Source organism: Rousettus aegyptiacus, unplaced genomic scaffold (genome assembly GCF_014176215.1).
Source record: "Rousettus aegyptiacus isolate mRouAeg1 unplaced genomic scaffold, mRouAeg1.p scaffold_m13_p_7, whole genome shotgun sequence".
Lineage (NCBI taxonomy): Eukaryota > Metazoa > Chordata > Mammalia > Chiroptera > Pteropodidae > Rousettus > Rousettus aegyptiacus.
In genome coordinates this window covers 26011720-26039710 of record NW_023416310.1, presented here as the reverse complement: position 1 = coordinate 26039710, position 27991 = coordinate 26011720, and the positions used below count along the sequence as shown (strand labels likewise).

Here is a 27991-nt window from a genome sequence, read left to right as displayed (position 1 = left end):
TATACAATCATTGTCTGCAGTGGCTCTTAACCTATTGGGGAGGTGCTAGAATTCTGGAAAAATCTAATTTCCTAGAAAAAAAATGCACTGATTCACAATCACACAATTCTGCATACATTTCTAAGGAGTTCACTGACCCTAAGAAGTATCTCCATGGGCCCCAGGGTAAGAATCCCTATTGTAGAAGACTAAAGAATCTCCACGTTTCCTTCAATTTCTGTGACTTCAGTTAAGATAAGTGAAGATTAAATGTATCATATCCTCTATGGTTCATGTTTTTATTTTCTACATACTTAGTTGTACAAGTGACCTATAAATATGACCATCAGATCGGCATTTATGGTGCCTTTGTGCAGATTTGGAAAAGATGACTCCTCTGGGAAGTTTACTTAGAATTTGACAGTCCTCGAGCTGCTGTGGCCCATGTCAGGGCACACCACTTGACAAGAAGTGCTCAGGCTGGATGTAAGTATCCACTCGGCTATGAGCAGGGCACCCTCATATAGGACACAACCAGCTCTGAAGTAACAAGCATGCTGAAGATTGATCATCTGGTGAAAGCGTCGAAGTAGACACATTTTTAGCAACGTGTTAATATAAATCTTACCACTGGTTGTTAAATCACCACAGTACTTAAAAAAAAAAAAGTAGGAAAAAAGGCATTACCCCATTTTTACTGCCAATGAAGAAAACAGATTTTTCTCCAGTTTCAACTCCATCACCTTCATTTCCATTATTTCCTCGTTTTTCTACTTCGGCTTTTGCAATTTCCCAGAGAGTTTCACTAAATGAGAGGCAGAAAAATAAAATTCAGGAAAACAAAAATAATTCTTTCTGATTTATTCATTTCAAGCACAGAGAAATGTTATTCCAGTCAAATTTATAAAATGAATCGACATTATTTTCTGGGGGGACAATAAACTGGTAAAACTTCTGAGGATTAGTCATTTTCTTTGGACTGGTTCATCAAAGAAAGTAAAAAATGATATGCAGAGTCTTTTTCACCAGTATTCGAGGGTTTCTTATTCTTGACCTTTCAGGCAAGGTTGAAAGCTATGTGTTAGCTTGTCAGACTTATATGAATGTATGACTTTTGGAAACATACGACTAGAAAACCAACATCATCTAGGAAAATGGGGGAATGTGTAAAATCAGTGTACCAAATAATCCCTGCTCCCTGAAATATTTGTTTTTTTTTTAAATTATATTTTTGGTTCAAGATTCCTGTTTTTAATATATAAAATATAAAAAAGGGTAAAAAAATCACCCAAAATTATATTTTGAAAATCATACTTTTATTCATCTCTCTACACACATATAATTTTATACAACTTAGATTATATCATTAAGTTAAAGCCTAAATAAAAATGTATTGAACTAAAAAAATATATATGAGTGAGTTATTGATGTGTTGTATGCCTGAATCTGCTATTTTCTATGTATGCCAACTTCAGTAAATTACCTAACTTCTCTGGATCCTTCATTCCTTTATTAATTCAACAAATATTTATTGAGCATTAATATATTCAAGCTTCTGTGTTAGTGACCTGTTTCTTCATCTCTAAAAAGCCAATAAAAAGGAATACCAACCTTATAAGACTGTCACGACTGATTGTTAAAATGCAATCATTTAGATTAGGGCTTGTCCTATATATAATAACCTAAAATTATCGAGCGATCATAATAATTATTATTCAAGAACCAAGAATGAAAAAGGAGGCAATAAAAGACCAAAATAGATACCCTGAAATGTTTGCACTAAAATTCATACATTTATTCCCCAGGAACTCAATCCCGGCCCGTCTACTCTTCATTTACATACCGTCCTTTCAAAACGTGATTATCTGTTTCTTGAGTTCCCAACAGAGAGGAGGTGCTGCAACCAGACATGCCACCGGTGGAAATATATAACTATTAGCCAGAACTTTATAACTGTAACCAATTAAATGGTGAGAGGCTGGGAATTTTTCACACTAAGGTTCAGTCTCAAGAGAGATCACACCGCCGATCCACGGGTGAGAAAAAAGATTTATCCTGCTCTGTGATGGACTCCAGGTCACCTCTCTCTCCATGTATGTCCTTATAAGTTGTTTCAGAAAACGTTTAGGTATGATCTTGAGGATAGGTCATTAAAATTGGCAACAATATCCCCTCTGTCCCTCGCCCCTTCCCTTTTAAACATGATCTTAACACTTTCACAGTGCTTTCGCAAGTTTCCCCCGCTTTACTGTTGTCGTGAACTCCTGCATCAGGAGGGGAGGTCCCTAAGGAAGAGGTTTTGTGGTCTAGTTCACAGCCTGTACCCCGCTCCTAGAACACTCCCTGCTTCGCAAGAAACTTTTATTGAATAAAAGAGTGGCTGGAGTTGAGTGATGTTTCAAAATCAAGACTTTTCTACCCGGGCGGAACTTCTCTACCTGCTTTCGGCAGAACCCACACACGCAAGGGTTGTTCCTACAGGTCTCTGACTACTCAGCTAGGGGTTGCAAGCAGGACAGACCCACAATTTCTTCCACCAGCTGGTCTCGCGTGGACTCCTCTCCCCAAAGGTATCCTGAGCGGCCTCTCCCTCCCTACCCCTTCCAGGCTAGGGTGGAAAAGAGGGGAGGCTATTGAGGGGAACGTGAGCCGGGCGCAAGTAGGGTTGAGGGGATACCTGGGCATTGTGTCCTGGCCGCCCCAATGTTGGCGGCTCCGCGTAGGCCCAGATTAGAATCAGACACACCGCAAACTCCAAGATGGGCCGGGAGTGCAGGCTCTTCGGTTGCCATGGGAACGACGTGGCAGGCTGGGTTGCGTACGAAAGAAAGGCATCATGGGAAATGTAGTTCTTAACGTTCTTTTTCATGTCTCACGCTTATCTTCCTACTCTAGAATGTGAGAGAACGAGGTGCCGGTGGTAACAAACCTGGAATCTAAAAGCTCTGGGTTGGAAGTGTTCTTTCATTAAAAAGAAATATTCTACCGAGCATCAGATATATGCTAGGGTTCTCTGACCTGTCTTCAGTTATTCTTCTCTCCCCAACAGCAATGATTCGGGAATGGAGGGTGAAACAATCTCCTGAGCTGTTTTCTAGTGATTTACTAGACGAAAAGAATATTTGTAGTTTTAGTATTTTCCAACTTTCTGCTTGTTTAGTTGTTTCAGGTTTTATGTAATAGCACATCATTTATCAATAAGTTAATAAAGGAAATGCATCTCCACAATGCTTCATTTACTTTATCTCCAAATCAGTAACATATTGTCATTACTATGTGCAATATTCTGCACTCCACAGGGTGAGAAATAGAGAGATGAGGAAGACAAGATCTCAATTCTTAAAGACATACGAAACTAATTATAACCTAAAGTAAGTCAGTGACATAAGCTATTACATAAAATTACAAAAATTTTACATAAGAACATGTGACTAATTGTGGCTGATGAAATTGGTGAAACATTCATGGCAGTGACAGTTTGATCTGTCTTGAATGCTTAGTAGACCCAGGTCTTCTAGGCTAAGATGTCCTGGATATTTAAAGGCGATACTCTCCTTCTTCCTTTCTATCACTTGGCTTGGTTTCTATGGTGTAATGTTTATGAACATAGGCTTTAGAGTGAGATAGAAGTAGATTTAAGTCCTGACTAGCCACATGGCCACAAGGGGTAAATTACTCAATTTAATTTCTCTGAGGCTTAGTTTCTGATTCTGTAAAGTAGAGAGAATTAAGAGTTTTAAATAAGATAAATGTATGTAAAACATAACTTTCGTGTGTCTGACACATTATAATGACTTAATGATTGTCATTATCATGTGGTAAGCTGCTGATCAGCAACTTTAAACGCAGAAACACAAGATTACATTCCTGGAAATGAAGCAGATGGTTGGTAGGAAAAAAAAAATACATTCACTTCAGATAAAATCTTTGGAGACAAAAATTCTCCCAACATCTAGATGCATTTTGGAGATATGTAAGGCTGCATTTGTGCATAAAAAGGGATGCATTGCGTGTGGAGTTCAATGGAGAAAGGATGATTGCAAGGGGGGTTGATATACCTGTTACTGAATTAGCATAGATATCCTGGGGCTAGCCAGCCTATAAGCTCACAAACTGATGTGGGACAGCTTGTAATGACATGATAATTTAAGTTCTGGAACTCTGGAATCCCTTTGCATGTTAGTTAGGAAGCCCCATTGATAACATTTTGCTAAGTGCTTGCTGTGTACTAGGCATGGTAACGGGTAGGTGGTTGAAGGAGAGAGCCTGGTAACAAGGAAAGTGAAAGTTCTCTGGCTGGGCCCTGATCATCAGCATTGATTCAGCTGATTCAGTTGATCTGATTGAGCAGGTGAGTTCCATTTTCTACCCTTATGCCTCCTGAGGCTTTACACTTAGGCAGAGTGGTCTTCCTTGGTAGATGAAAATTGTTCTCAAAGTAAGAATATACAAAATTTGAGCTCCCCATTGGGTCACCCAAAAAAGACTCAAGGATTTCAATGGTGGTGATGGAGGAGGAAACCGTTTTATGCTGCTTGTTGGATGGAATGAGCAACAGTACAGAAGGATAAAGATGTGTGCAGGATATATTTGGGGAATCGAGTAGTTTGGGGTGGAAGCATATAAAGTGTCTGGTGGGGCTAAGGAGGGAGTGCAAACTGGGCATGTAGATTGGGCTGCAGTGAAGGAGCCTGCAGTCTAGGTTTTAATGTGTTGATTATGAGAAACCAAATAAGATTTTAAATAGGAATGTGTCAAGGCTAGAACTGAGTTTCAACGAGATAATTTTTTTTGCAGCTGCATGAAGGATGTTTTTGAGTCTGGAAGACCATATGGAAGCTATTAACAATAGCCCAAAAAGTGACAATAAGGTTTTTAAGATTTTTTTTGCCTTGTTTTCAAAGTTGTGTAAGCTTATTGTAGAAAAAAAAAATAGTATACAGAAGAAATGAAGGGGATAAATAAGCAAACTCCAGAAGTAATAACTATTAAATATTTTGGTATTCCATTCTATCTTTTTTCTTACAAAGTTGAGATTTTACTATAAAATTAATGAAAATTCTGATTTTAACATGTATTTCCCTTATCGATTTTTTTTAAAAAAACATCATAAACACAACTTTGATGGCTGCAAAATATTCCACTACATAGATTTTTAATAATATACTTAAGAATTCTCCTAATATTGAGTATTTGAGGTGGTTCAGAGAAAACACCTATCATGGCTAATCAGAGCCCTGATTTGGGATGTTTCAAAGTAGAATTGGGAAAATCAAGTCATTCTCCCTCTAGGAAAAAACTAGCATATTTTCTGCTAAATAAAGGAGCTATTTTGTGGTGAGAACATGAAATAGACACAGAGAAATATGAAGAGAAAGTACTAGCACATGTCTCAGAGTTCCAGTTGTCCCTGAGGCTCATCTGTGTTCTCACCTTTCTTATGACTCGGCTGCTCAGCTCTCTGATTATGTGAGACATTCTAGTAAGCTTGTAATAAAATCTCTCCTTTTTGTCTGTTAGTTCAAGTTGAATATTAGAATTTGCAACAAAAGAGTGCTGTTTAATATAAGTACAAAACAGCAAAAAGTGGGGGCTATGGGAAAGGGAGAAAAGTTGTTTTCTCTCGTGTGACTGATGAGTTGATGATCCTATTAGCCAAGTATTGGAGAACCAGGCTTAGAGGACCTGGTGAATTTGAGATACCATCTGACAGACAGACCATTCGGAGTCCACTGGATTTGATAGGAGGGCAATGGTAATCTCATGTAAAGACGTTTCAGTAGAAGAGTGGCGCATGACATCAGTGTTGATGAGACCACATCCCAGGGAAAAACAATCTTTGAATCTGCATAACCCAAAAGCTAAAAAGAACGCTCTTTAAGCTTTTTAAGTTTACTCATTTTCAACAAACTTTTCTCATAAAAGGAAACTCTTACTGGAGTTTGGTAGGCCCATAGTATTTTCTGAAAATTTAAGATTATAACTTCCCAGCCATCCCTTCTGCTACACAACATTCAGACGTTTCCTGGGAATTCCTCAGCCCACATACTGACACTAAGAATTAGCCTTCTACAGCCACTGCCACTGTTAAAGTAGATTCACCTAATATTTTTTTTTATTGTGGTAAAAACACATAATATTAAATTTACCTTCTTAACCATTTTAACCAGTTCGGTAATAGTAAGTATGTTTGCATTGTTGTGCAACAGATCTCTAGAACTGTTTCATCTTGCAACATGGAAACTTCATATCTATTAAATACTAAAGCTCCCTCCTCCCTCTCTTAGCCTTTGGTTACCACCTCCCTGTTTCTATGATTTTGGCTACTTTAGATATTTTATATGAATGGAAAAAAATCAGTATTTGCTCTTTTGTGACTGGCCTATTTTGCTTAGCATAATGTTCTTGGGGTTCATCCATTTGTAGAAATGACAGGATTTCCTTCTTATTTTTTAACATGCATAAAGACGAAATTCTTATCTTTTAAAATTATGCATTAATTGAATATCCTTCTTTTTAAAGGCTGCATAATGTTCTATTGTATGTATATACCAGATTTTTTTGTCTATTCATCTGTTGCTGATGCTTCTACCTCCTGGCTATAGTGAATGATGTGATGAACACATGGGTGTGTAAACATCTCTTTGAGATTCTGCTGTGATTTCTTTTGGATATATACCCATAAGCAGGAGTATTGGATCACACAGTAATTCTAGTTTTAATTTTCTGAGGAACCTCCACACTGTTTTCCATAATGGCTGCACCATTTTACATTTCCACCAATAGTACGTAGGGGTTCCAACTTCTTTGTATCCTCACCAACATGTACTATTTTCTGTTCTTTTGATAGTGGCCATCCTGATGGGCATAAGGTGATGTCTTATTGTGGTTTTGATTTGCATTTCCCTAATAATTAGTGATGTTAAGCATATTTTCTTGTGGTTATTCACCATTTGTATCTTCTTTGGAGAAATATTCGAGTCCTTTGTCTATTTTTTGATCAGATTTTTTAGATTTTTGTTAAGTTATAAAAGTTCCTTATCTATCCTGGATATTAACCCTTTCTCAGATATATGACTTGCAATTCTTTTCTTCCATTCTGCAGGTTGCCTTCTCACTATGGCGATTGTTTCTTTTGATGTGCAGAAGTTTTTAAGTTTGGCGTAGCTCCATCTATCTACTCTTTATTTTGCTGTTTGTTCTTTTGAAGTCATCTAATTTCCATAAAGTCACTAATATAATCTAGCAATACCTTCAGGAAGAAATGTCATCTTCACATCACTTCCCAACCCCATTGATGAGAGGATTATGTTAACGAAATGCTAAAAGGAAAGGTACTCTGTATTCAAATGCTATGGTGAACATTTATATCTTGTTTTAGAGTTATTTGCTAATAGATATTGCCAAAGTGAAAGTTTTTGTTCCTTCCTATTACTGGACCCCGAAATACTTAAAAAGCATACAATGAAAATGTTTGGTTTGATGCTGATTATAAACATGCCTCCAGAACCATCGAGACTATGTTCAATTTAGGTAAAATTAACTTCAACAGGTAAAATTATAAAATAGAGCAAGTATGCATCTCATCTCCTCACCCCAGCCTCTGCCCGAGCCCATCCAACTCTTGACTGTAGGACTGACCTTCCCACTTAAATGCCCAAGAAAATTCTGAGTTTTGGTCCCACTAAAATATAGATGAATCTCAGTTCACCCTAAATATCTACACGTGGACTTTATATTAATTTGGAGTTTAAAGTTACTTCTGTAAGAGCAAAATCCCTTTCTTCTTTTAGGGAGAAGTTAATGGGGGGAGCACCTGAGAAGAGATGCAACTTCTACATGAACCAGTTAGCAGAGAAGTTTCTCCACCCCATTTTTTCTGCTTCTTATTTCCCCCTCTTCGGTTCCCACATCCCTGGAGCCTTGGCTCCACAGAAATGAGCCCAGAGACTCTGCATTAAGGGAGTCCAAATTCCATGGCAGCTGGCATGGGCGGATGGGTGAAATGTGTCATTGGCATGCCAGGAACACGGAAAGCCTTTTTCTAGAGAAATATGGTTATCCATGGTGGTTAACTCTCCAGAATTATACTTCAGTACAATTATAGGTTAAATGTTTTGTTCCAGGAAACTGACCACCACATATTTTTTTTCTATGGGAAAAAATTTTTCAACCAACCAACTGATAAACACATTTTTAGAACAAAGACTCTTTATAAATTGAGATCAACTTTTCTTGTAAGTTGAGAGTTAAATTCATTTCTAAGCTGTGACAGTATATGAGTTTTAGGACAAACATACACAAAACACAGAACCACTTAAAATAAATTTTTAGAACACAGCCCATTCAACTCACCTATATGAAATATGCTCTTTTAAGGAGCTTATAATGAAATCATAGGAGAACCCCATGGTTTATACACATTGTATATGTGTCAATATGCAAACATATGTCTTAAAATTACAATTTGCCCAAATAGCTTTCTTTTATACGAATAAAACAAAGCACCACTGAAGACAAAGCATGAATGCAAGAGAAAGAGGTAATAACTACCATTTTCACTGGTAGTACACCTCAGCTTTGACAATGAAAACATTAGGTATTTCTTGAAGATTATTCAAAAGCTAATGCTCAAAATGGGTTTTGTAAATCATTTATTATGATTGAAAGGGAAGAAAATGATAGGAGACAAATATTACAATTAAACATGTAACATTATTCTTTTGTAACCAATCATAATAACATACTTTGAATTTTTTAAATGGCTACATAAGTAATTTCACAGAAAATAAAATTTTCACATCATCAGTTACAGAAAATTGATTTCTTTCCATCAAAATATTTTATCTCTGCTCTATCAAAAATAAATGCCAACTCTCAGGTACTACCATTTAAGCTAAGCCTTCACTACTGTTTAAATTAGAAGATTTTGAGGGGGTGAGGGCTTATGAAAAAGTGAACTAATGATTGCCTGAGAATAAAGTTCTCACATATATGTAACAGCTCGGCCAAGCCTCTGGCTCACCAACTAATGATTTTTAAATGGTTTTCTGGGAACTTAGAAACTCTATTGTATCCCAGCCAAAAGCCTCCTGAGAGTCATCCCAAACTGGTAACCAGTGTACTCCCCAAAACTAATTTGCTTATGAAGTGAGTGTTTGTGGCTCAAAAGATTTAAGAGAAATAGTAAATGGAAATCTATTTCTATGATCTTTTTTTTTTTGGTCATTACCCATAAAGCAACGTCTTACTTGAGCAGGGCATTTTTTGGCTCTGCCCTTTATAAGGATGCTAATATTGGATGAAACATTTTTAAAAGGCTTAGTGTGAGAACAGTATGTTGCCATAGGGAGAGAGCAGCAAAGAAGAAGGCTCTGCCAACAAATTAATTCAGCAGCTAACATTTTTTTTCCCAAATTGGTTAAAAAAAATACCATCCACAAAATGATAAATATGTCCAAAAAATAAATACGAATATTCTACACATAAATAATATTAAGTATACTCGTGACTACTATTGTAATTAAACATTTTTATAATTTTCATGTCTTATCACAGTTTCATTTTTATCATGAATACCAATTACTTTGTTCTGATACATACTGGAATGTACTCATCATTTATGTATCCTAGTAAAGTAACATATTTCTAGACTCTTTCAACCAAAATTTTACCTCCTTTGACAGAAATATTACTTTCTCTTTTCTTTTAAAAATATTTCTGGGAATTTATTTTCAAATTATAATTAAAAAGTACTAAATGAGGCAAAGCTTTAAGAATTATCTTTGTTCAGATATTATTATTTAACAAAACAAGGTCAAGATGACCCAGCACCAAACGCAGTGAAATATGGGCACTATTCCAGTGAACTCAGGCTATGTTGACAACCAAGGAATGTCAAAAATTACTGTCTCACTTTAAAGTTTACACTCCAGTGATCTGAAAAGGTGACCAGGTATGCTTTCTAATATACCATGTAGGAGGTTCTGGTGACCTAAATCCTGTTTTCCCACTCAATGATTCATAGGGCCAGAAGATTTACTGTACTTGCCCTGAAAGTTTACCCACAAATACTACCCTGCAGCTGTTTCTTACAATGTGTACTCTCTTTCTTTCCAAACACCATATCATTAATTAAAAGCACATTTAATTACAGTACTTAGTTTTTTGGCAGTGAGCATTTCCAAATAACCAACTGGTTTGCCAAATGAGAGTTTGGAATCCCCCTTTCTAAAGATTGCCAGAATATTTTTTTTTTTTTAAAGAAAAAAACAACCCATATTGCAAGCAAGAAGCGAGATGGAAACAATGACAAATTCTAACCCATTTAATGTAAGAGAAAATCGGTGTGTTGGCAAATTTTGTTTTATTATTAGCTTTCATTTGAATATTTATGAATCAAATAAAAGTGAGTAACCCTCATTATTTTTAAAGTTTGGAATACTAGCGTGTGGGTGCCGTGTTGCCAGGATGTAAATGAACTTATTCAGAGGTGATGCAGCCACTGCTCTGGAGACAGGGTGTGAATGTTCAAGCCCCAGAGCTTTCACAGTAAAGTGGGGCCTATGGTCGGTCTGCTGCTTGACAGAAGGGGCTGGCTTCCCATTGTCCTGGCTTGGGGTCCCCCGGTACGTGCTGAGAGCAGTGCTGGAGCAGAGAGGTGGTGAAGTGCTGCCTTTTGCTGATGGAAGTTGTTGATGTAACTGGCAATCAAAAGAGTGATTTCAAGAATCTAAAACAAGAAAAATAAAACCATTAGGCTTCTGAGAAGTAGGCTGGCCGTAGCTGGTCTAGATTTGAAAGTGCAAGGCTACCACAATTCCCTTCTATACAGATCAACCAATTTTCATGTTCAGCACTATCAAGGCATGGACATATTTTTTCATTACTGAAACCAGCAGAAAGAGTGATTCTTAAAAAGCCATCGAATTCAGTGGCAATATTAGAAAACGTGACAGTAGTATGACTCTATCAATTATCTTAAGGCCACATTTGTGAATACATGAATTAAGATGGACTTAGAAGGTATTATGCTAAGTGGAATAAGTCAGACAGAAAAAGACAATTTCCATATGATTTCACTTATATGCCAGATCTAAAAAAACAAAACAAATGAACAAACAAAACGGGAACAGACTCATAGATACAGAGAATAAACTGATGATTGCCAGAGGGGAGGGCAGTGAGGGAAAGGGAGAAAAAAGTAAAGGGGATTGAGAAGTATAAACTTCTAGTTATAAAGTAAATAAGTCACAAGAATGTAATGTACAGCATAGGGAATACAGTCAATGATAATATAGTAATAATTTTCTACAGTGACCAATGGTTACTAGAATTATCATGGTGATAACTTCATAAGGTAAACAGGTGTCGAGTCACTGTGTTGTATACCTGAAACTGATATGATGTGGTGTATCAACCACACTTTAATGATATAAAAAAAGAAATTCAGTGTATCATATCAACTCTATTGAAACTAGACTACTGTGTGTTTGCTCTTATCCTCTGTAGTTATTATCTGCTTTCACTTAAGTATAGATTTCATTTAAAAAGATATCTGCCATTTTTAACAAAGCCTCAGATTTGGGTGAAGGGTTAAAGGAGTACAAATTAGTTGTTGATGGATGGTCACGGGATGGGGAGCACGGCATAGGGAATGCAGTCAGCAGTAATGTAATGGCTAGGTGGAGAGCCAGAGGAGAGAAAGAGCAATTAGGGGGATCATTTCATAAACTACATAAATGTCTAACCAATGTACTATGTACTCAAAACTAATAATAAAATAAAATTTTAAAAAGCTTCGGATTCTAAGAATAGTCTCTTTGAAAGGTAGACAATTTTAAGAGTTAAAGTTCTACAAAAATCAATTTCTCATTTTTTACTAAAATTGGAATTACTCGTTAGAATGTAATTTTATTTAATGCTTTTAGTTAACTTTTACTACATTAAAACTACGTAATTTGCTAAAAATAGTAAAGAAACAAGTATGTTTTAATTATAAAACCTCAATCTTCCCACTAATGAGTCCATAAAGTGAATTACTCCAAGTAAATAAGATAATGCATATAAAGTACTTGACAACAACAGCTTATACCAAGGCCATTTATTTTGAACTTCCTATATAATGGGCACTAGGCTAAAAACTATGCCTTCATTTAATTCATTCTTAAGGCAAAAAAAAAAAAAAAGTAGCATTATACCATTTTTTTAGATGAAGAAACCAAGGCTTTAGAAAGATGAGGCAAGCAAGAATTTGGACCTAGGGCTGTTTATTTTCCCATCTGGAACTTAGTCTTTGCACAATAAATGTTTTAGTATGAAAAAACTAGAGTAAAATTTTAGTGGAAAAGCTTCTACTCACCTTGGGTTTTGCCATGGCAAAAAGTAATTTTTCTGTTGGTTTGTCCTTTGAATGTGTATTGTTAACGACTACCATAAAATCATCTTGAAATCCTCCAAAGGTCATTAGACTCTTGTACACATAGCTGACTATTAACCTCTTCAAAGAGAAGAAGTAAATATGTTACATGCTCTTTGTTTTCAAAGAAAGTTGAGAAATGAGTACCATATGTCTTCATTAAAATGCTGATATAAATTATGATGTAATATAAAAATTATTTTCTAAAATCAAAATTATGATCCAAAATAGTTGTGTTCTAATTTTATATAGGTATCATTTATCTTTATAATTAAAATATATTTGATTCTGAAACAAATAACTCAGGAAAATGAGAAAATACAAGACAAAAGTAAAAAGCATCTATATTCTAGCATCCAGTGGAAAATCACTGTTAATATTTTTCTATGTTCTTAAGATCATATATATATATATTAGATTGAACCATTTGAAACCGATACTTTTTTAAAAATGGTCAAATATTGGCAAATCCATATGGTTCACCCCGATATGTAAATTTTGATATACACAAAGGGAAACATTATCATGCTTGTGGCTTCTTTTTTTTAACTTAACATATTGTGAAACGCTTTCTATGACAACATATGTACTCGTATAACTAAACTCCTATTGCAGGATATTTAAATCATTTTTATTTGTTACTATCTTAAGCAATACACCAATGCAAATTTTTCAACATATTTCATAATACACATCATAATTATTTCTTTGGTTATAAACCTCAACAACTGAAAATGCTACCTCTAAAAACAAAACAAAACAAAACAAAACAAAACAAAACAAATAGGGACAATTTTGAGAATACTTCCAAACTCTCCTTTAGGAAGGTTACACCCACTTATGTTACTAGCACCACTCTATGCCAATCTGACTGGTGAAAAGTAGACTCTCACTGTTTTAGATTGAATTTGTATTTGACTACTAGTGACATTAACATTTTAAAATACATTAACTGAGCATTTGCATTTCTTTTGTGAATTGCTTTGGCCCATATGAATGTTGGTATGCTTGTCATTTCCTTACTGTTTTATAAAACACCTGTGTTCATAAAAGATACCAACCTTTTGTTATATATGCAACAGATATTTTTCCCAATGTGTTGCTCAAACAATTTAAAAAATATAATTTGAAGATGTACTGCCTAAAAGTAAAGGAATGTGGACACCTGATAATTGCTTGTAGACCATTCCAGTACTAAATGCCTCAAGATCTGCAGCCCCCAGGGTCTCCTTCCTGGCCTGTGCCTCCATCTCCCAGGAGCTAGGGGACTGGTTTATTTAGCTAAAGTGACTTAATATCGGTCTACAAATTTTTGTTGACTTTAAATCACTGATTTTTTATAATCTACAAGTTAGCCACTCAAGAACTAAAAAGCATTCAAAACTATAAACTCTTTCAAAAAAGTTTTTTAGCAATTATACGGAGAAACAGATATTTGTGACACTAAAGGATAGTTTGGTTTCCAAAAATTCCTCAGTGATCCTTGACTGTTCAAAGATAGAAGAGCACCGCCACATCTACCAAGTGAATTTAGCAATTCCTGCCCTCCAGGTAAAAAAAAAAAAAAAAAAAGGACAAAATTTTTACCATGTAATATGACACATAAGAAATATTTCAGAAAATAAATTGCAGGTAAATAAACAAACATATGGAAAGCACAGTTTGTCTTCATATTTGATCATATAAAAAGCTCTAACATACTGTATATGTACAAGTGAACTGGTAATGATATGTTATAGGAAATTATAGTTATTATTATAGAAGCGTTAGTGAAACTGAACTTAAACTTTGGTAGCTAAAGTTTCTACTGTAATGTTATCTTAAAGATTTTCATTTTATGCAGGAAGCAATCATTTTAACACTATAAATGAATAGCTATTTTAAGAATCCTACCATGATTACAATTAAGCCACGGTCTCTTAATATTTTTCTTATACACAGTATAAGCATGCCTCATTTTATTGTGCTTCAGTTTATTATGTGTTATAGATACTGCGTTTTTGACCAATTGAGGGTGAAACACTCCACTAGCAAAAAGATTACAACTTGCCGAAGGCTCAGATGATGGTTAGCATTTTTTAGCAATAAAGTATTTTTAAGGTATGTATATTGTTTTCTTTAGACAATGCTATTGTACACTTAATAGACCATAGTATAGCACAGACATAACTTTTATATGCATTGGAAACCAAAACATTTGAGTGACTTGCTTTATTGTGATATTTGCTTGATTGCAGTGGTCTGGAACCAAACCCACAATATCTCCGAGGTATGCCTGTATATAACCTGTCTAATCGTGTTTTAAAAGATTAAATTGTAATCATAATTATATATTTGTAGAAGAACTAATCATTATACAGTGTTAGGAAGACTTTTCTGTATATGAGAAAAATCAGATTAAGATTTCATAACCCTCTGTTTACAGTACACTGAGCAATGGAAAACAATGCAAAACTTTAGGATTTAATCTTACCATAGAATTGAATTCTAAGATGCTTAAACCATCTTCATGTATAGCCAGCCACAGGAAAGTACTTCCAAGTGATGATGGAGTTATGGGCTATGAAGAGGTGAAATATAAAAAATGCTAAGCAAAATTACAGAAATACTTTTCAGCCTAAATACAATGCAACACTTGAAACAACAACTTATTTAAAATCTCTGTTGGGGAGGAAGCAGTGTGGTATAAAGGAAAAAGCAGTGAATCTAATATTGGGAGACCCGGGTTTGAGATCCAAACTTGCCACTTATTAACATGTGCCTTTGGACAGGTTACTTGCTCTACCCTCTGGCCAGCGTTAGTCTCTCCATCTTCAGTGTTCCTGCAGCACTCTGTTCATGTCACTCTTAGCCATATTCACCACACAGTGCTCGTTTCCAGTCCTACCGCAACACTAGATTGTGAGTTCCTGGAAGTTTGAGTACAACCCACCTGAAACCAAGGGCTATGTATCCCTAGGGCTTAGCTCTGTGTTTGACAAACAGAATTCAGTAAACAGTAAATAAATGAGCGAATGAGTGAGAAAATAAATGAATGACCAGACGAATAAAGAGAAGAAAGCAGAATTCGGCAGTTGTTTTCAGTCTAATGATGAGCCTAACAAGTGTAAGAAATGATTGAAGGTAGGGGGACGTGGAGCAGAGGGAAAACAATAGAGAAGCTGATGACTTTCCTGCCCTTTCCTTAGTGCCCCTTCATTGTTTTCTTTAAATCACTGGGAATTTCCTTATTTTCTTTTTAAAAGCCGAATATGTAAACCTGGGGTGACTATTACCACTGTTTTATTTTCCTGAACTGAATAGTCTCTCCATTCTTTCTTACTTTTGCAAGAAACAACTTGGCACCAAAGAATGGCCATTTCCTGGCTACCGTCAAATAAATTCGCACACAATCAGCAGCACTGTGTCCCCGGAGGGCCATCCATCTGGTTGACAGTCGCTGGCAAAGCTGCCTAAAAAAAAAAGAGAACAAAAGCAAAAATATAAAAGTAAAACAAAACAAAAAACAATGTATCATCCTCCCAAGACAAAGCTCTCCTTAAGCCAATCCTAGATACAACTGGGATACCAAGGCGTAACCTAGGCGAAGCTGTTATTTTGTGGCTCCCATCTCAGTATGTCCACCCCTTGTCCTTTGTAGCATTCCTTTCACCAAATTCTTATTATTAGTGCTCTTGGTTTCCCATTGCCCACCCACTTCAGGTACATTTTAAAAATATGATTAGCCAACATCAACCTTTGTGTAAATCAGTTTAAAAGGCAATTTATCATGGGAATAATTTTCATTTTTAAAGAAAAGCACAAGAAGTTGTGACCAAAGAATGAATCCCTAACAGTGGAATTTTAGGTATTACCACTCCAGGCTTTGAGAAATGTCAGATGCAGGGGAAACCTCTTAAATAAAATCATGAAGACAACCACTAAATTTACATAGACTGATTTCAAATGTTTCTATTTTGGAAAAAGCTTATGCTGAACTGGATTGGCCTCTATTTTTTAAGTTACAGCTTTTCTTTACATGCACTCAAAAATAAAAACTCCAAATTAGTTGAGTTTAATTAAAAACTTTATTTTAAAACAAATACAAAATTAGTTTACTTTTATTCCATTTTTTTAAATATTGGAATACCTTAATGGAGACATATGGTACTCATTTTTTTAAATATTGGAATACCTTAATTTTATGACTACTTCATAAAATTAATAATATTATTGCATAGTTTTTTTTTCTTTGATTTATTAGCAGGATTAATTTGAACAAGGATGAAAAGGACCAAATGAAAGGCAGATCATTTAAATTAAGGTAACTTTTTTTTTCATTAAAAAATTTTTTAACCTAGATTCTAAAGCTTCTAAGCACATCTTAAATAAACTTCCTGGGAGTCAACACTATTAAAAAATCTTTAACAAAAAAAGGTCTCATACAATTTTTTTCCTCTTTAAACTTTGAACAGAAAAATATCACCAAAAAGCAAGTGGGTCTCTCTGCCTTTTAAAAGTTACAAGTTGTTCCTCACCTTAACTGTTCTTCAGAAGACTCATCTCTATACCTTTTAGGATAAAATTTCTCTATGACTTGCTTTAGAGTTTGATTTGCTTTGCACTGATTAGTAGTAACATGCCCTGCTGGAGTTGAAAAAGGTCTTTCAAAATCTCCAATCTCCACCTAATTGGAAATCAAAAAAGGAGAAAACACAGCATATTGAAAAGAGTTTTAAAAAAGAAAATCAGTTTTATTCTTTCTAAACATTCTCTATAACATATATAAATCTACTTGTCATGATTGTGTGATTATAGAATTTATAATCATATGTAAACATTATTATGAAAATCTAAATTCCACTTGAATGATAATTTCGAAAAACTCTATAACTTAAACATTTCAGTTCCATTTCTACATTAACCACCCTAAGCTAATATCATCATCTAATAGTATTTGCTAAAGGCCATTCTACTCTACTATTGGGACGGTGTGTCGAGTGAGAAGGCTAAACACTGATGACGTATCACATAGTTGCCTTAACACATTTCCTTAATTAACCTGTGCAAAGATGTGGTAGGGACTTTTGCCTTGTATGACCATTCTCTGAGCTTTTTATCTGAGCTCACTGCTGCCCATCTAAGACTCTATTCTCCAGTCTCTCTTGTAGGTTGACAAGGCCATGTGACTCAGTTTTGGCCAGAGGGACATAAACAGAAATCTTCTATGTAACTGGTGGGACGTTTCTCTAAGGCGGGAGGACATGCCTTTCTTCAGGCCTCCTCCATTCTGATGCCTGGAATACTGATGTGATAGACAGCTGGGCCCTGCCAGAGCACAAGGACCATGAAGATGGCATGTTAGGGATAGGAGAATGGAGAGCAGGATAAAGCCTAAGCCCCTAATGACTTCATAGAGGTGCCAGCAAGCCTCTCTATGTGAGACAAACAACCTTCTATTTAGATTGTAACTATTAATTTGCATATGTGTGATTACAGAAGTCTGAACTTAATCCTAATTGATACAATAGGTGAATAAAAGAAAGTGCTTTTTAAAAGACTGATTCCTGTTAGATTACTGAGTGATTTCAGCATGGCATCCTTAGTCCCACAGCTCTACACTCAAACTTCTTTATTGAATGCAAAACCTAGTGATATACTTTCAAGATGATTAAGAAGCTAGATTCCCTCGATAGAGTATTGTCTCATTCCACATCATTGCAATTGTGAGCAACTGGAGTCAAATCGTACTTACAATACCTGTAATTTTTAAGGTGTTAATCATAGCAAAATAAATTTTAAAAATTACTAAAGGTATATTATTTTACTACAGTTAATTCAGTGTTGAAATTGTATTTTATTTTTACAAAATATTACTCCACATAACACGGAAGTTACCTGAGCTAAAAGAGCAGCCATTTCTAATGCCAGGTCCTTGTTCAGAGGAAAAAGTCCATTTATTATTTGGTCATTTGTCTGATACATTAATAGCAACTTTTCTCTGTCAGTCTCTCCACGAGCTTGCATGGAGAAATACAGTCTGTAGAGAAAGAGAAAATTTTTTCATTAAACAAAATTCTTACAAAGAAAGGGTTGTTCTAACACAGTTCTTCTCTATGTGATACAAACTTAGACCATTACTATCTGTCGATGCTATGTTTCTCTACTATATAAGCAAACTGAGGAAATGTGCATTGAGGCTGAAGTTGAAGAATGCTTCTATGCTATTTTTTTTATGCCCTGAAATACCAAATCCTGAAGTGTTACTGAGGAAGGACGTAAGACACGGAGCAAAATCAACTATTCTCTTTCTAGTGGGAAATGCTAATGTAATGTTTCATTTCAATGGGCTGTATAAACTCAAGTTTCAAAACACTCATGATCTTTCCTAAATACCTTGGACACACCAGGGAACAGGAGATGGAGGTTTCAATTCTATATCAACGTTAGATGGGAGGGGGCAGTTTCCTCTGGGAATCTAAAAGATAATATTTGAACATTTAAATGTTTTGACTTTTTTGAAGACATTCTGACAAGCAGCTTTAGGAGCTCAAAAACAGTTTTACATGTTATTTCACTATTACTTGTTGAAGTGTGACATGAGTTTGTCCAGGTCTGGATCAATTCAGTGACCCTCCCTATTTATGCACTATGTTGTTTCTTTATAGGTGAGACCTCGGGGGCTCTGATTTCAGGCTGCAGATCAAGCACGGGTGCTGTCGGTGCTGTGAGCATTGTGACAGTGGGACGGATAAACAGCACCTTGACATATCTTGGTACTGTCATGACAACACAGGAAAGAAGAGATTTATTTTATTTATTTATTTTTTTAGGCAAGGCAACCCTTAGTTGACTTCACAGATCGCAAGGACCTTGTCAGCTTACACCCCTTATATCTATCTATCTTTCTATCTATCTATCTATCTATCTACCTATTTTTTATGCCTACAGTACCTGGTCTTCCCAGGTGGTCTCCCCTCCAAGTACTAACCAGGCTCGACCCTGCTTAGCTTCTGAGATCAGACAGGATCGGGCTTGTTCAGGGTGGCATGGCCATAGAAGGAAAAAAGAGATTTAGATCCAGCATTTTTCAGGTGTGTGCCCAATTGGCTATAACTGGACTTTTAGCCTTTTCCCCCCTATATACTTGAGAGAGATGACACACAGTATCTCTTGCAATAATGAACTCAAATAGCAGGGACTAGGAGGGTGGCAGGTCAGAATCTCGGGTGGAGGCATGGAGGGTAGTGTACTTTGTAAAGCTCTCCCTCCGCATGCTTCTGATAATTCTTTCCACCCAGCCCAGCTTACGAATCACTGGCCTGGGCAGTCATTCAGAGTGGTTTCTTGAAAAATAAATCCTAAGCTCCATTTTTATCTGTGACTCATGATGACAAATTACTAACTGGTAAAAGACTATTGCTGGGCAAGAGAAATCAATTCTAAGTTCAAAATGATGTAAGCAAAGTGCTATGAAACAGACAGAATAAAGTTGAAGGGGAAGCCCTCCCTTTTCAGCATGCTGACATTGTACATAGTGTATTTTCTCCACTTGAAGTTAAGAATTATGTCTTATTCATCACCATTATACACTAGAGTTTAGCAAAGTGTTACCACTAAAAGGTTCTTAATAAAAATTTGAATTGGTAATGCAGCTAGGAAGAGAAAAGAACCAGACACAAATAGGCAAGAAGAGCTAATGTGCATTTTCAGTTGTTTCTGGCCTGCCAATAAGATTGAACCTGGGAAGGGAAAATGAAGCACTATAAGCAAAAGAGGGAAAAATAATCCCAGCCACATATGTAGGAACACAACACGTAAGAATCATAGGCTCAAGCTGCTAATGAAGCACTTTGGGCTCCAACAACTATACAGGTATTTAGAGAGAATGTGGAGAGGAACTAAAGAGTCACAAACATGATCAAGAAGTCAGGAAATCAAATCCATGGATACTGAATAGGAAAAGTGTCAAGAGAATGTGATCTGAGTCTCTCTCAACATGACCAGCTCCCCAATCCTAAAGAGACCTAAAGCAGAGAAAGTGGGTCTCCGTCACAGCAGGCAGGGCACGGGCAATCTAGCAGGGGCAGTCCCAAATGTCCACCTCTTCACTTGACACCCAAGAAGCTGAATACTGTGGGAAGGAAATTTCATCACCATGTGGACCAGTACCACTGTACAAACACTGCTCCAAATTTAGCAAAGCTCTGAGCCCTGCTGAGTAATCCTTTTGCTTGCCTCCAACCAGCTCCATATTTCATTCCTCAGAGCATTTATTTCCTACTGTTGCCAACTCTTGTAAACTTACTGAGAGCCTCTTTTCATTCTCCACTTCCCTTCCCTTCCCTCTCCATCCACTTTGGTCTGCTGGTAGCCCTCTACTAGAACTGCAGTTGTGACCTGCCCTTCCCTGTTCATTCCTGCCTCAATGGACACTACATCGAGTCATCTGGTTGGAAGTTCCCACTCTGAGAAGCCTTCCGCTATGTTCCCCCAACGGCTTGTACATATTCATGTTATAGTCACAGTAAGAGCGAATATGGATGAAACATTTTCTACGTGGCAGACTTTGATCTAAGTGCTTTACATTTGCTGACATGTAGTCCTTCGGACAACCCTAAAGGTAGGTACTATTTTCATCTCCATTTCATGTAGAGGGTATCTGAAGCACAGCGATGGTAAGTCATTTGCTCAAAATGAGTGGAGGAGCTAGGATTCTAACCCAGGCAGTTTCTCTCCAGTTCTTCACTACTCTGCTATACTGTTTCTATAACAGCATTGATCATATTGATAACATGTTCATCTCTCCCTATAAAGTGTAAGTTTCTAAAGTGTAAGGAATTCTTTTCACCTTTGAATCCCCAGGGCTTCAACAAAGCCTGGAACTGGCAGACACTGAACAGATGTTTATTGCATGAATGGATAAATGAATGGTAGTGAGAAAAGCTAAATACGGAAATTATTTGCCAAAAGCCTGAAGAATCCCCTTTCTGCAGCCTTGGGCAAATAACTCCCTAAAGCTCCAGTTTCCTCTATCTTATAGATAAAGATGATAATAATACCTACTTCATAGGGGTGTTGTTAGAATTACGAGATGATGCATGAAAAGAGCTCAGCACAAGGCTTGGTGTGTGGTAAGTGCTCAATAAATGTTGTTGGTGGTGGTTGTTATTATTATTTATTATGATGATTCTTCTCTAGAGGTCTTTAGAACACAAGAGTTTCTTCATGCTGAAAACTTCTGGTGTTACTGTAGCTGGAAGAAATGGATTAAACTAGGTGACCTGTCAAGATGCTTCTTGGCTCAGGAGCCAATGGGTATAGGCATTCTTACAATCGGCTAAAGGTGGCAGAGATGGGAATGTTAAACCATGCTCAGAAAATAGTAACAACAAAGGACTACTGAAAATGATCTTTTATTTCAAAGAAGGGGAAAGAAGAGTTGTTCTCCCCAGGGAAAAGGCCCTTGCCAGTTTTGTTTTGTTAAAAACATGTCTTTACTTTGCAAAGTCAACACACAGTAAGAAATCAAATTAAATAAGCATCTTAAATATGAATAGAATTTGCACATTTGTTTCCAAATGGTCATCTGTGAGAACAAGTTCAGGACCTACTAATTAGATCTTTAACCTCTGAATCTAAAGTAAAATTCCATAACTTACTAAATATAAATAAAAATTCCATGATAAAGAGAGCTGGTATTTTTGTTTTTATGATAGTGCTGCTTGACAGATGAAGAATCAAGTCCATGGCTACTTGATAGGTCACAGCCAGTTTCTTCCTAACTGTGACACTGGGAATTAGGGGTCATTGTCTGAGCCATTTATACCATATGCGAAACAAGACCATATTTAGAAACATAGTACTTTCTCATAGCTGTGGCTATCCAGTCATTTCAGACTTCTGTTAAAAATTAAACCTTTTGGTTGAGTTGTATTTTTTTCTGATGTCAAAGATACTGTGATGAGGGTTTTTTTTTTTTTAAATAAGGCAATATTTATTATTTGTTATTCATGACTCTCTTTGTCCTTCCCAGTGGCATTTGCTAAACTTGGAGCATTATTCTTATCTGTGTCATTCAGGCCACCTTTCTCCATTTCCTCCAAACTTAATGTTGGCTCCAACTGGAGCCATCATAGGTAGAATTAGTATGTACTAAATAAGTATTCATAAAGTCTGCATTATTAAAAATTGTCTTAGACATGAAAGTAACTCTATTTAGTGCCAACGGAACCAAATGAGAATTCCTGAACCTATTCTACAGAAAGATGTATGACAGGTCAGGTCCAGCACCTGGCTCCCTTCCACAACAGGCAGGAGCAAGAGTTGGGGCAGCAGAGAGAAGCACTCTAGATCAGTGCTTCTCAAAATTCAGCATGCATAAAATCACCTGGAGAGCTGTTAAAAACATAGACTTCTGGGTCTTACTCCAGAGATTCTGACTCACTAGGTCTGAAGTGGGGCCTAATAATTTGCATTTCTAATAAGTTCCCATGGGATGCTGAAGCTGTAGATCTAGGCCCCATACTATGGGAACCAACGATCCAGAAATCACAGGACTAAAACAATCATCTGGAAGGTCCCAAGTATTCTAGCCCACTGTTCGTGATAGTCACCAAAGAGCCACAGATGAAGGCTATTGTCAGTTGAAACAGGTTCTTCCAGAATCAGAGCCTATTATGTTTCCATTATTTAGGTAATCCTGCTTATATGTGAGAAAGCATGATTTTAAACCTTAGCTACCAAAGCTTAACAGTCATCTTCTTGTGTACTCAGAACTCTTGCCAATCACTATAGTTCATGAGCCCCTGAACAGAGAAGTTCCAATGGCTCACAACCATTATTCAGATCATTATTATTCAGATCAAAGGAATCTGTTCAAACAGTGGGTGGCCCTTTAGTGGAAATTAAATTGTAGGTACATGATTTAAACATAAGTGTATGCTCCTACTTTAGCATTTGGCGATAGTATTACACACCTGTTTTTATAAGTTAGACGAACAGTTCTCGTACCTTCCCATTTCCCAGGCTGCTGTTCTTTGGAAGCCTGTTCCCACTTAGAAATAATGTCACAAATCTAGAAGGGAAGTGAAAAAGGGAGATGGATAATATTTTTCAAATCTCTATATTTTGAAGACAAACATATCTGTACACTTAAAATTTTTAATTATTGTGATCAAACCAAATGGACTGAAACTTGTTGTTTTAAGTTTCTGTGCGGCTCTGAGTTTAGGGTTTAATTATAAATTTCTCTTTGGTTCACTTATCCTTTTGGACACACATTAACTTTGAACTGTGGTGATAAATATTTTACTGGAAAAGGAATCCTAATGAAGGACTGACTGCATGAGACTGGAAATGAGAGGATTCCAGGAAGTTTTTTCATAATTTAGTCACTGAAGAAGCAATTTTCCTACCTTCTGAGTTTATAAAGATTAGAACAACTGAAGTCATACTAAGAAATCTGGAATGAAATCTTAAGATTCTTTGGGAAAGAACAACAATTCTTCAAGAATCTAATAAATGTTTGCTTATTTAAGTGATCATTTACAGAATTATAAATAAAAGTTTTCAGAAACATGTGGTAAGCAGTAATGCACTAAAGCCCCTAATATTTACTTGGTTCAAGTCAGCCAAAATTACTAGCTTATCTTCTTGACTAATTATTAACAATAGTGCTCTAGGAATGTCTCAAAAATTTACATTTGGAATTGTTGAACTGAACATGATATACTTGGAGAGGAGGAGGGAAAAGGCACTCACTGACCTAGATTTCTCAATATGCAGTGGAAGAAAAAGGCAAAGAGGTGTGGGGTGAAACCATATCTAGTAACCAAAACATCTAATGAACTAAGTCTGAGCTTTAACAGTATTCTGTCGAACCCCATGGAGCCCCAACCAGTTTTTTTGCAAGTGGAGCTAGGCTTTGGAAGTTAGTTGTTTCATATGCTCTAAACTTGTGAGCTATTACTTGTAAATCTAGTTCTTCCCTTACTCTGCCCTGATTTTTCATCTCCAAATCACAGACACACCTTCACCCAATAACTAGGCACTTATTCCCAAGAGTGATCAAGGACCACATCAAGTAAGAAAAGGGTCTAGGCCCAGCTCTAGCTGTTTGATTTGGTGTAAATCACTTCCTGTTCTGGGTCTATTTCCTTATTTGCAAAATTGTTTGTTTCTCTAACGTTCCTGATAGATCTGTAATTCTACATTTCTAATTGTTGCCTTAACTAGAAACTTTGTTAAAGTTATTTTACTATGACCTAGGAGAGACTGTTTAAAAATCTTCCAATTTTCTGTCTTTGCGCATGATTTTCTTTATGTCTAGAAGCTCTTCTTTATTTCCAAAGGTCCATTTCCTACTCATCCTTCAAAGTCCAGTTCGGATCTTGCCTAATTTCCAATGCTGAACTTAATCTCTCCCTCTGTGGAATGTCCACAGCGCTCTTAAAACATTTATCACTTTCAACTTTAATCTAAGGTTACCAACTTTAGTTTAGTTTTGTTTGTGTGAAGCTGCTCTTCCCTAAGCAAATTATAAATTTGCTATGGGCAGGGACTACTTCTGATCCTTCTTCATATTCCCTACATGGTCAATTCCAGCTCCCGGGATACAATAAATAGTCAATAAATATTGCTGAGTGAATAAATGAATAAATTGGAAAACCATTTGATTAGAGCTTCCACTTCTCCCCCTTATTGTCCTAATATTTAGTATTCTTACTATTATTGATTCTTTTTCTTTAATATGGAGTCTGTGAGTGTGCAGATGATGCATTAAGAATTCTATGGCTTAAACAAAGTCCTGCAAGTTTTTTGTATTGTAAAGATTAGATAGCTTAAATTTTGGTTTTGAAAATTCCTGAACTTGAACTTGTTGTAAATAGCAAAGAGTAGTTTCTTTAGTGTTCGCTGGGTGTGCCTGTGTCTCCTTTAGAGGAATTGGTTTTACCTTGATGTTTCCTTGAAGACAATGTTCTAAATCCCTGCCAGAAGGATCATCAGTGAACAATGCAAATCCAGAGTGTGCTGGCTTCCTCATTCCTGTATCCTGGTTCAGAGTATTCAAAAATTCTTCCACTGTGGTGGATGCATCAAATCCAACTACCTAAACAGAAATAACAAAGTCGTTCTTAGTAAAAAAAAAAAAAAAAAAAAAAAAAAGGTATGTACATTTCAAACTTAGATATCTGGAGAGAAACAGGACATACTTGATGCATGATTGAGGGTAAAATATATTCACCTCGGTATTTTAACTTTTTTTTTTTTCACAGAGTGCCATGGGAGAAAATTAATATCATCTTAGTCATTACCTTGCTGTAAGAATTCAGAAATCTTGGCTATAGCCAGCTGACATGAATTCAAAATAAGGCCATTTGACAGCTGTAAACATTTTGTAGAGATATTATCCCTATCCACTGAAAGCAAACCAAGAACTATAGTACGATCTGTAATCTTTAAGCACATGAAAAAAAATGAACAGCTATGCACTTAAATGAACAAACTTTCATGCATTATAGTTTGTTTCTTTAATATGCAGTTAAATATCTGAATTTCATGATAAAAGGCTTATGGCTACAAAGAGTAATTGCTAGCTTGGGAACATGTTTGCATCCGTTAATAAGCAAGCATCTCAGTCTGATAGTTGGGAGGGTCTGGGTAGGTTTTCCCAGACATTTCCTGAGATTTGGAGATTTGAAAGAGACCAAACTTGTACACCCACAATGTTCGTAATCATTTCCTCACTTAACAGGTGCACTGGTGGCATCAAACCAAATTATGTTTGTTTTGTATTTTTTCTCCACTGCAATGGCAGTGAAACTCCTCCCTTATTTGGTTCAATATGGATTTGTGTTTAGTGTGAATCCATTTCAGAAAAACTGTTTCAAAATTCAGCTGTTCTGATAAAAGATCTAATATATTTGCATGTGTATCATTGCCAGCTGCTGACAAAGGTAGGCAAACAGTCTCGCTTCCCTGTTGCCCTGAGGTTAAGCAGGTTTCCTTCAGGGTAGAAAGCCTAATCTACCTGATATATCCCGTTCATGAAGTGCACAGGGATACTGAAGGGCAAAGAATGATGATAAGGATTTCGAAGAAGGGTTGAAAGAATTTCCATTCTTGAGGGTCTTGCTTCGCGATCTCCATTTTGTTGCGTTCTTTCTACACATCGCTGGCAATAAATGGCATATTTTCCAAATTCTGTTCTATAATACAAAACTTAAGATAAAGCCTAAGAATGAATTTAATTAAGACAACCTAATATATGTAAGTAGAAATAACCATTAAGAAAACTTTCCTTGGTGTATATTATTACAAAGTATTAAGCTAATTCTGACAGAATTTTTTTCTTTTTGAATGTAATATTAAACCTTTGTAACTTTTCTCAAATTCTAGCTTCTTTTTTTTTTTTCTTTTTAGGGGACATAATTCAGCCCTTAATACCGCTGCCCCTGCTGGTGTTTACTGCACCCTCCAAATAAACTACCTCCATTCAAATCCTTATCTCAGTGACTGTTTGTTGGGATACTCAAATGAAAGATATCTCTAAAAGATAAGAATCTGTTTGAAAAAAACGACAAAACTATCCCTCACACACTCTTGATATCCACACTTCAGGGCTTTTCCTTGTATTACTGGCCCTTTACATGTGCACCTCCTCATGGTGAAGACAGGGCCTATGCGTTATGGATCTTCTCATCCCTATGCAGACAGTGCCTTGGATGTAGGACACATCAATGCTGCCTGCTTTGCTTAAGTCAGTGACATCAGTTCTTGTTAGTCCTAGTTCCTTTACTTTTGCCACTGACTGAATCAAACTCCCCGACAGAGCATTCTTCATCTTTATCATATTATTATAGTTATAAAATATATTTCAAATGATCAGTTATCATATAATTACCAGTCAATAGATAATAATTGTTTTAAATATAAAGAAAATAATTGTATAAACAATAGTATAGGATAACTTAAAAAACACATGACGTAAAGGAGTTTTCTTTTGAAGAACTTGGAGGTTAGTGCTTGACTGGTAAACAAGGTAACAAAATATCTTCAAACAGAAATGAAAATATATTTTTCTTCTTTACTTTATAAAACATACATTCTTTAAAAATGTTAAGCATTAAACAAAACCACTGGAGTACATGAATGTAAAAGCTGGATAGGGATCTTATTTGCCCTCATTTGTTAAGTATATTAATAAAATATACTGTTAATAAAAGCAGATCAATAACACCTCTAAATATATTTGTATTCAAGTGTCTTCTAGGCAGACTTTAAAATGTCACCCTTTGGGTGATTTGTTGGTGATTGCAACTGAAATTACATGACCTTGATCACAGAGTCCCCGAAACAAATTATGAAATATAAATATTTTTCTGTTGCTTCAAAGTTGTTTCTTGTTTAATTGAGTTTGTTTATTTGTTTGTTTTAGTCCCAGAGTCTGTTTAAGTAACTTAATATTAACCTCTTGGACAAAATGACCCCAATAACCCTTGGCTAGGTGCCCTGGGTCCCAGTGTATTTATCAAGGGAATAAAAATTCTGAAGTAATTCAGATACACACAAGTATAAGAGGAGGGAAGACCACCAGAAAGTTTTCTATGTAAA

General features: G+C 36.1%; 2 protein-coding genes and 1 pseudogene across 6 annotated transcripts in view; all 3 read right to left on the bottom strand.

Moving 5' to 3' along the window:
- The window catches only part of DYNC2LI1 (dynein cytoplasmic 2 light intermediate chain 1), a 28818-nt gene extending 26041 nt beyond the window's left edge, over nt 1-2777 (bottom strand). For both annotated transcript variants that reach the window (XM_016142224.2, XM_016142226.2), the window contains exons 1-2: nt 2657-2777; nt 667-784 (exon numbers count right to left, since the gene is read on the bottom strand). In XM_016142224.2, the coding sequence (XP_015997710.1) occupies nt 667-784; nt 2657-2664 (126 nt within the window). In that variant the 5' untranslated portion in view covers nt 2665-2777. The remainder of the gene's footprint in view (nt 1-666; nt 785-2656) is intronic.
- A 5839-nt stretch (nt 2778-8616) lies between these two features.
- PLEKHH2 (pleckstrin homology, MyTH4 and FERM domain containing H2) overlaps nt 8617-27991 on the bottom strand; it is a 78762-nt gene continuing 59387 nt past the window's right edge. For 3 of the 4 annotated variants that reach the window (XM_016142230.2, XM_036224262.1, XM_036224261.1), the window contains 9 exons: nt 26409-26586; nt 25332-25487; nt 23356-23453; nt 18275-18416; nt 16915-17063; nt 15720-15849; nt 14871-14957; nt 12341-12478; nt 8617-10711 (listed from right to left, as the gene is read on the bottom strand). In XM_016142230.2, coding sequence (XP_015997716.2) covers nt 10526-10711; nt 12341-12478; nt 14871-14957; nt 15720-15849; nt 16915-17063; nt 18275-18416; nt 23356-23453; nt 25332-25487; nt 26409-26586 — 1264 coding nt within the window. In that variant the 3' untranslated portion in view covers nt 8617-10525. Of the gene's footprint in view, nt 10712-12340; nt 12479-14870; nt 14958-15719; nt 15850-16914; nt 17064-18274; nt 18417-23355; nt 23454-25331; nt 25488-26408; nt 26587-27991 lie in introns of those variants that run through there. The other variant, XR_004951913.1, reaches the window with a different exon arrangement.
- Nucleotides 19319-19437, bottom strand: LOC118606034 (annotated as a pseudogene).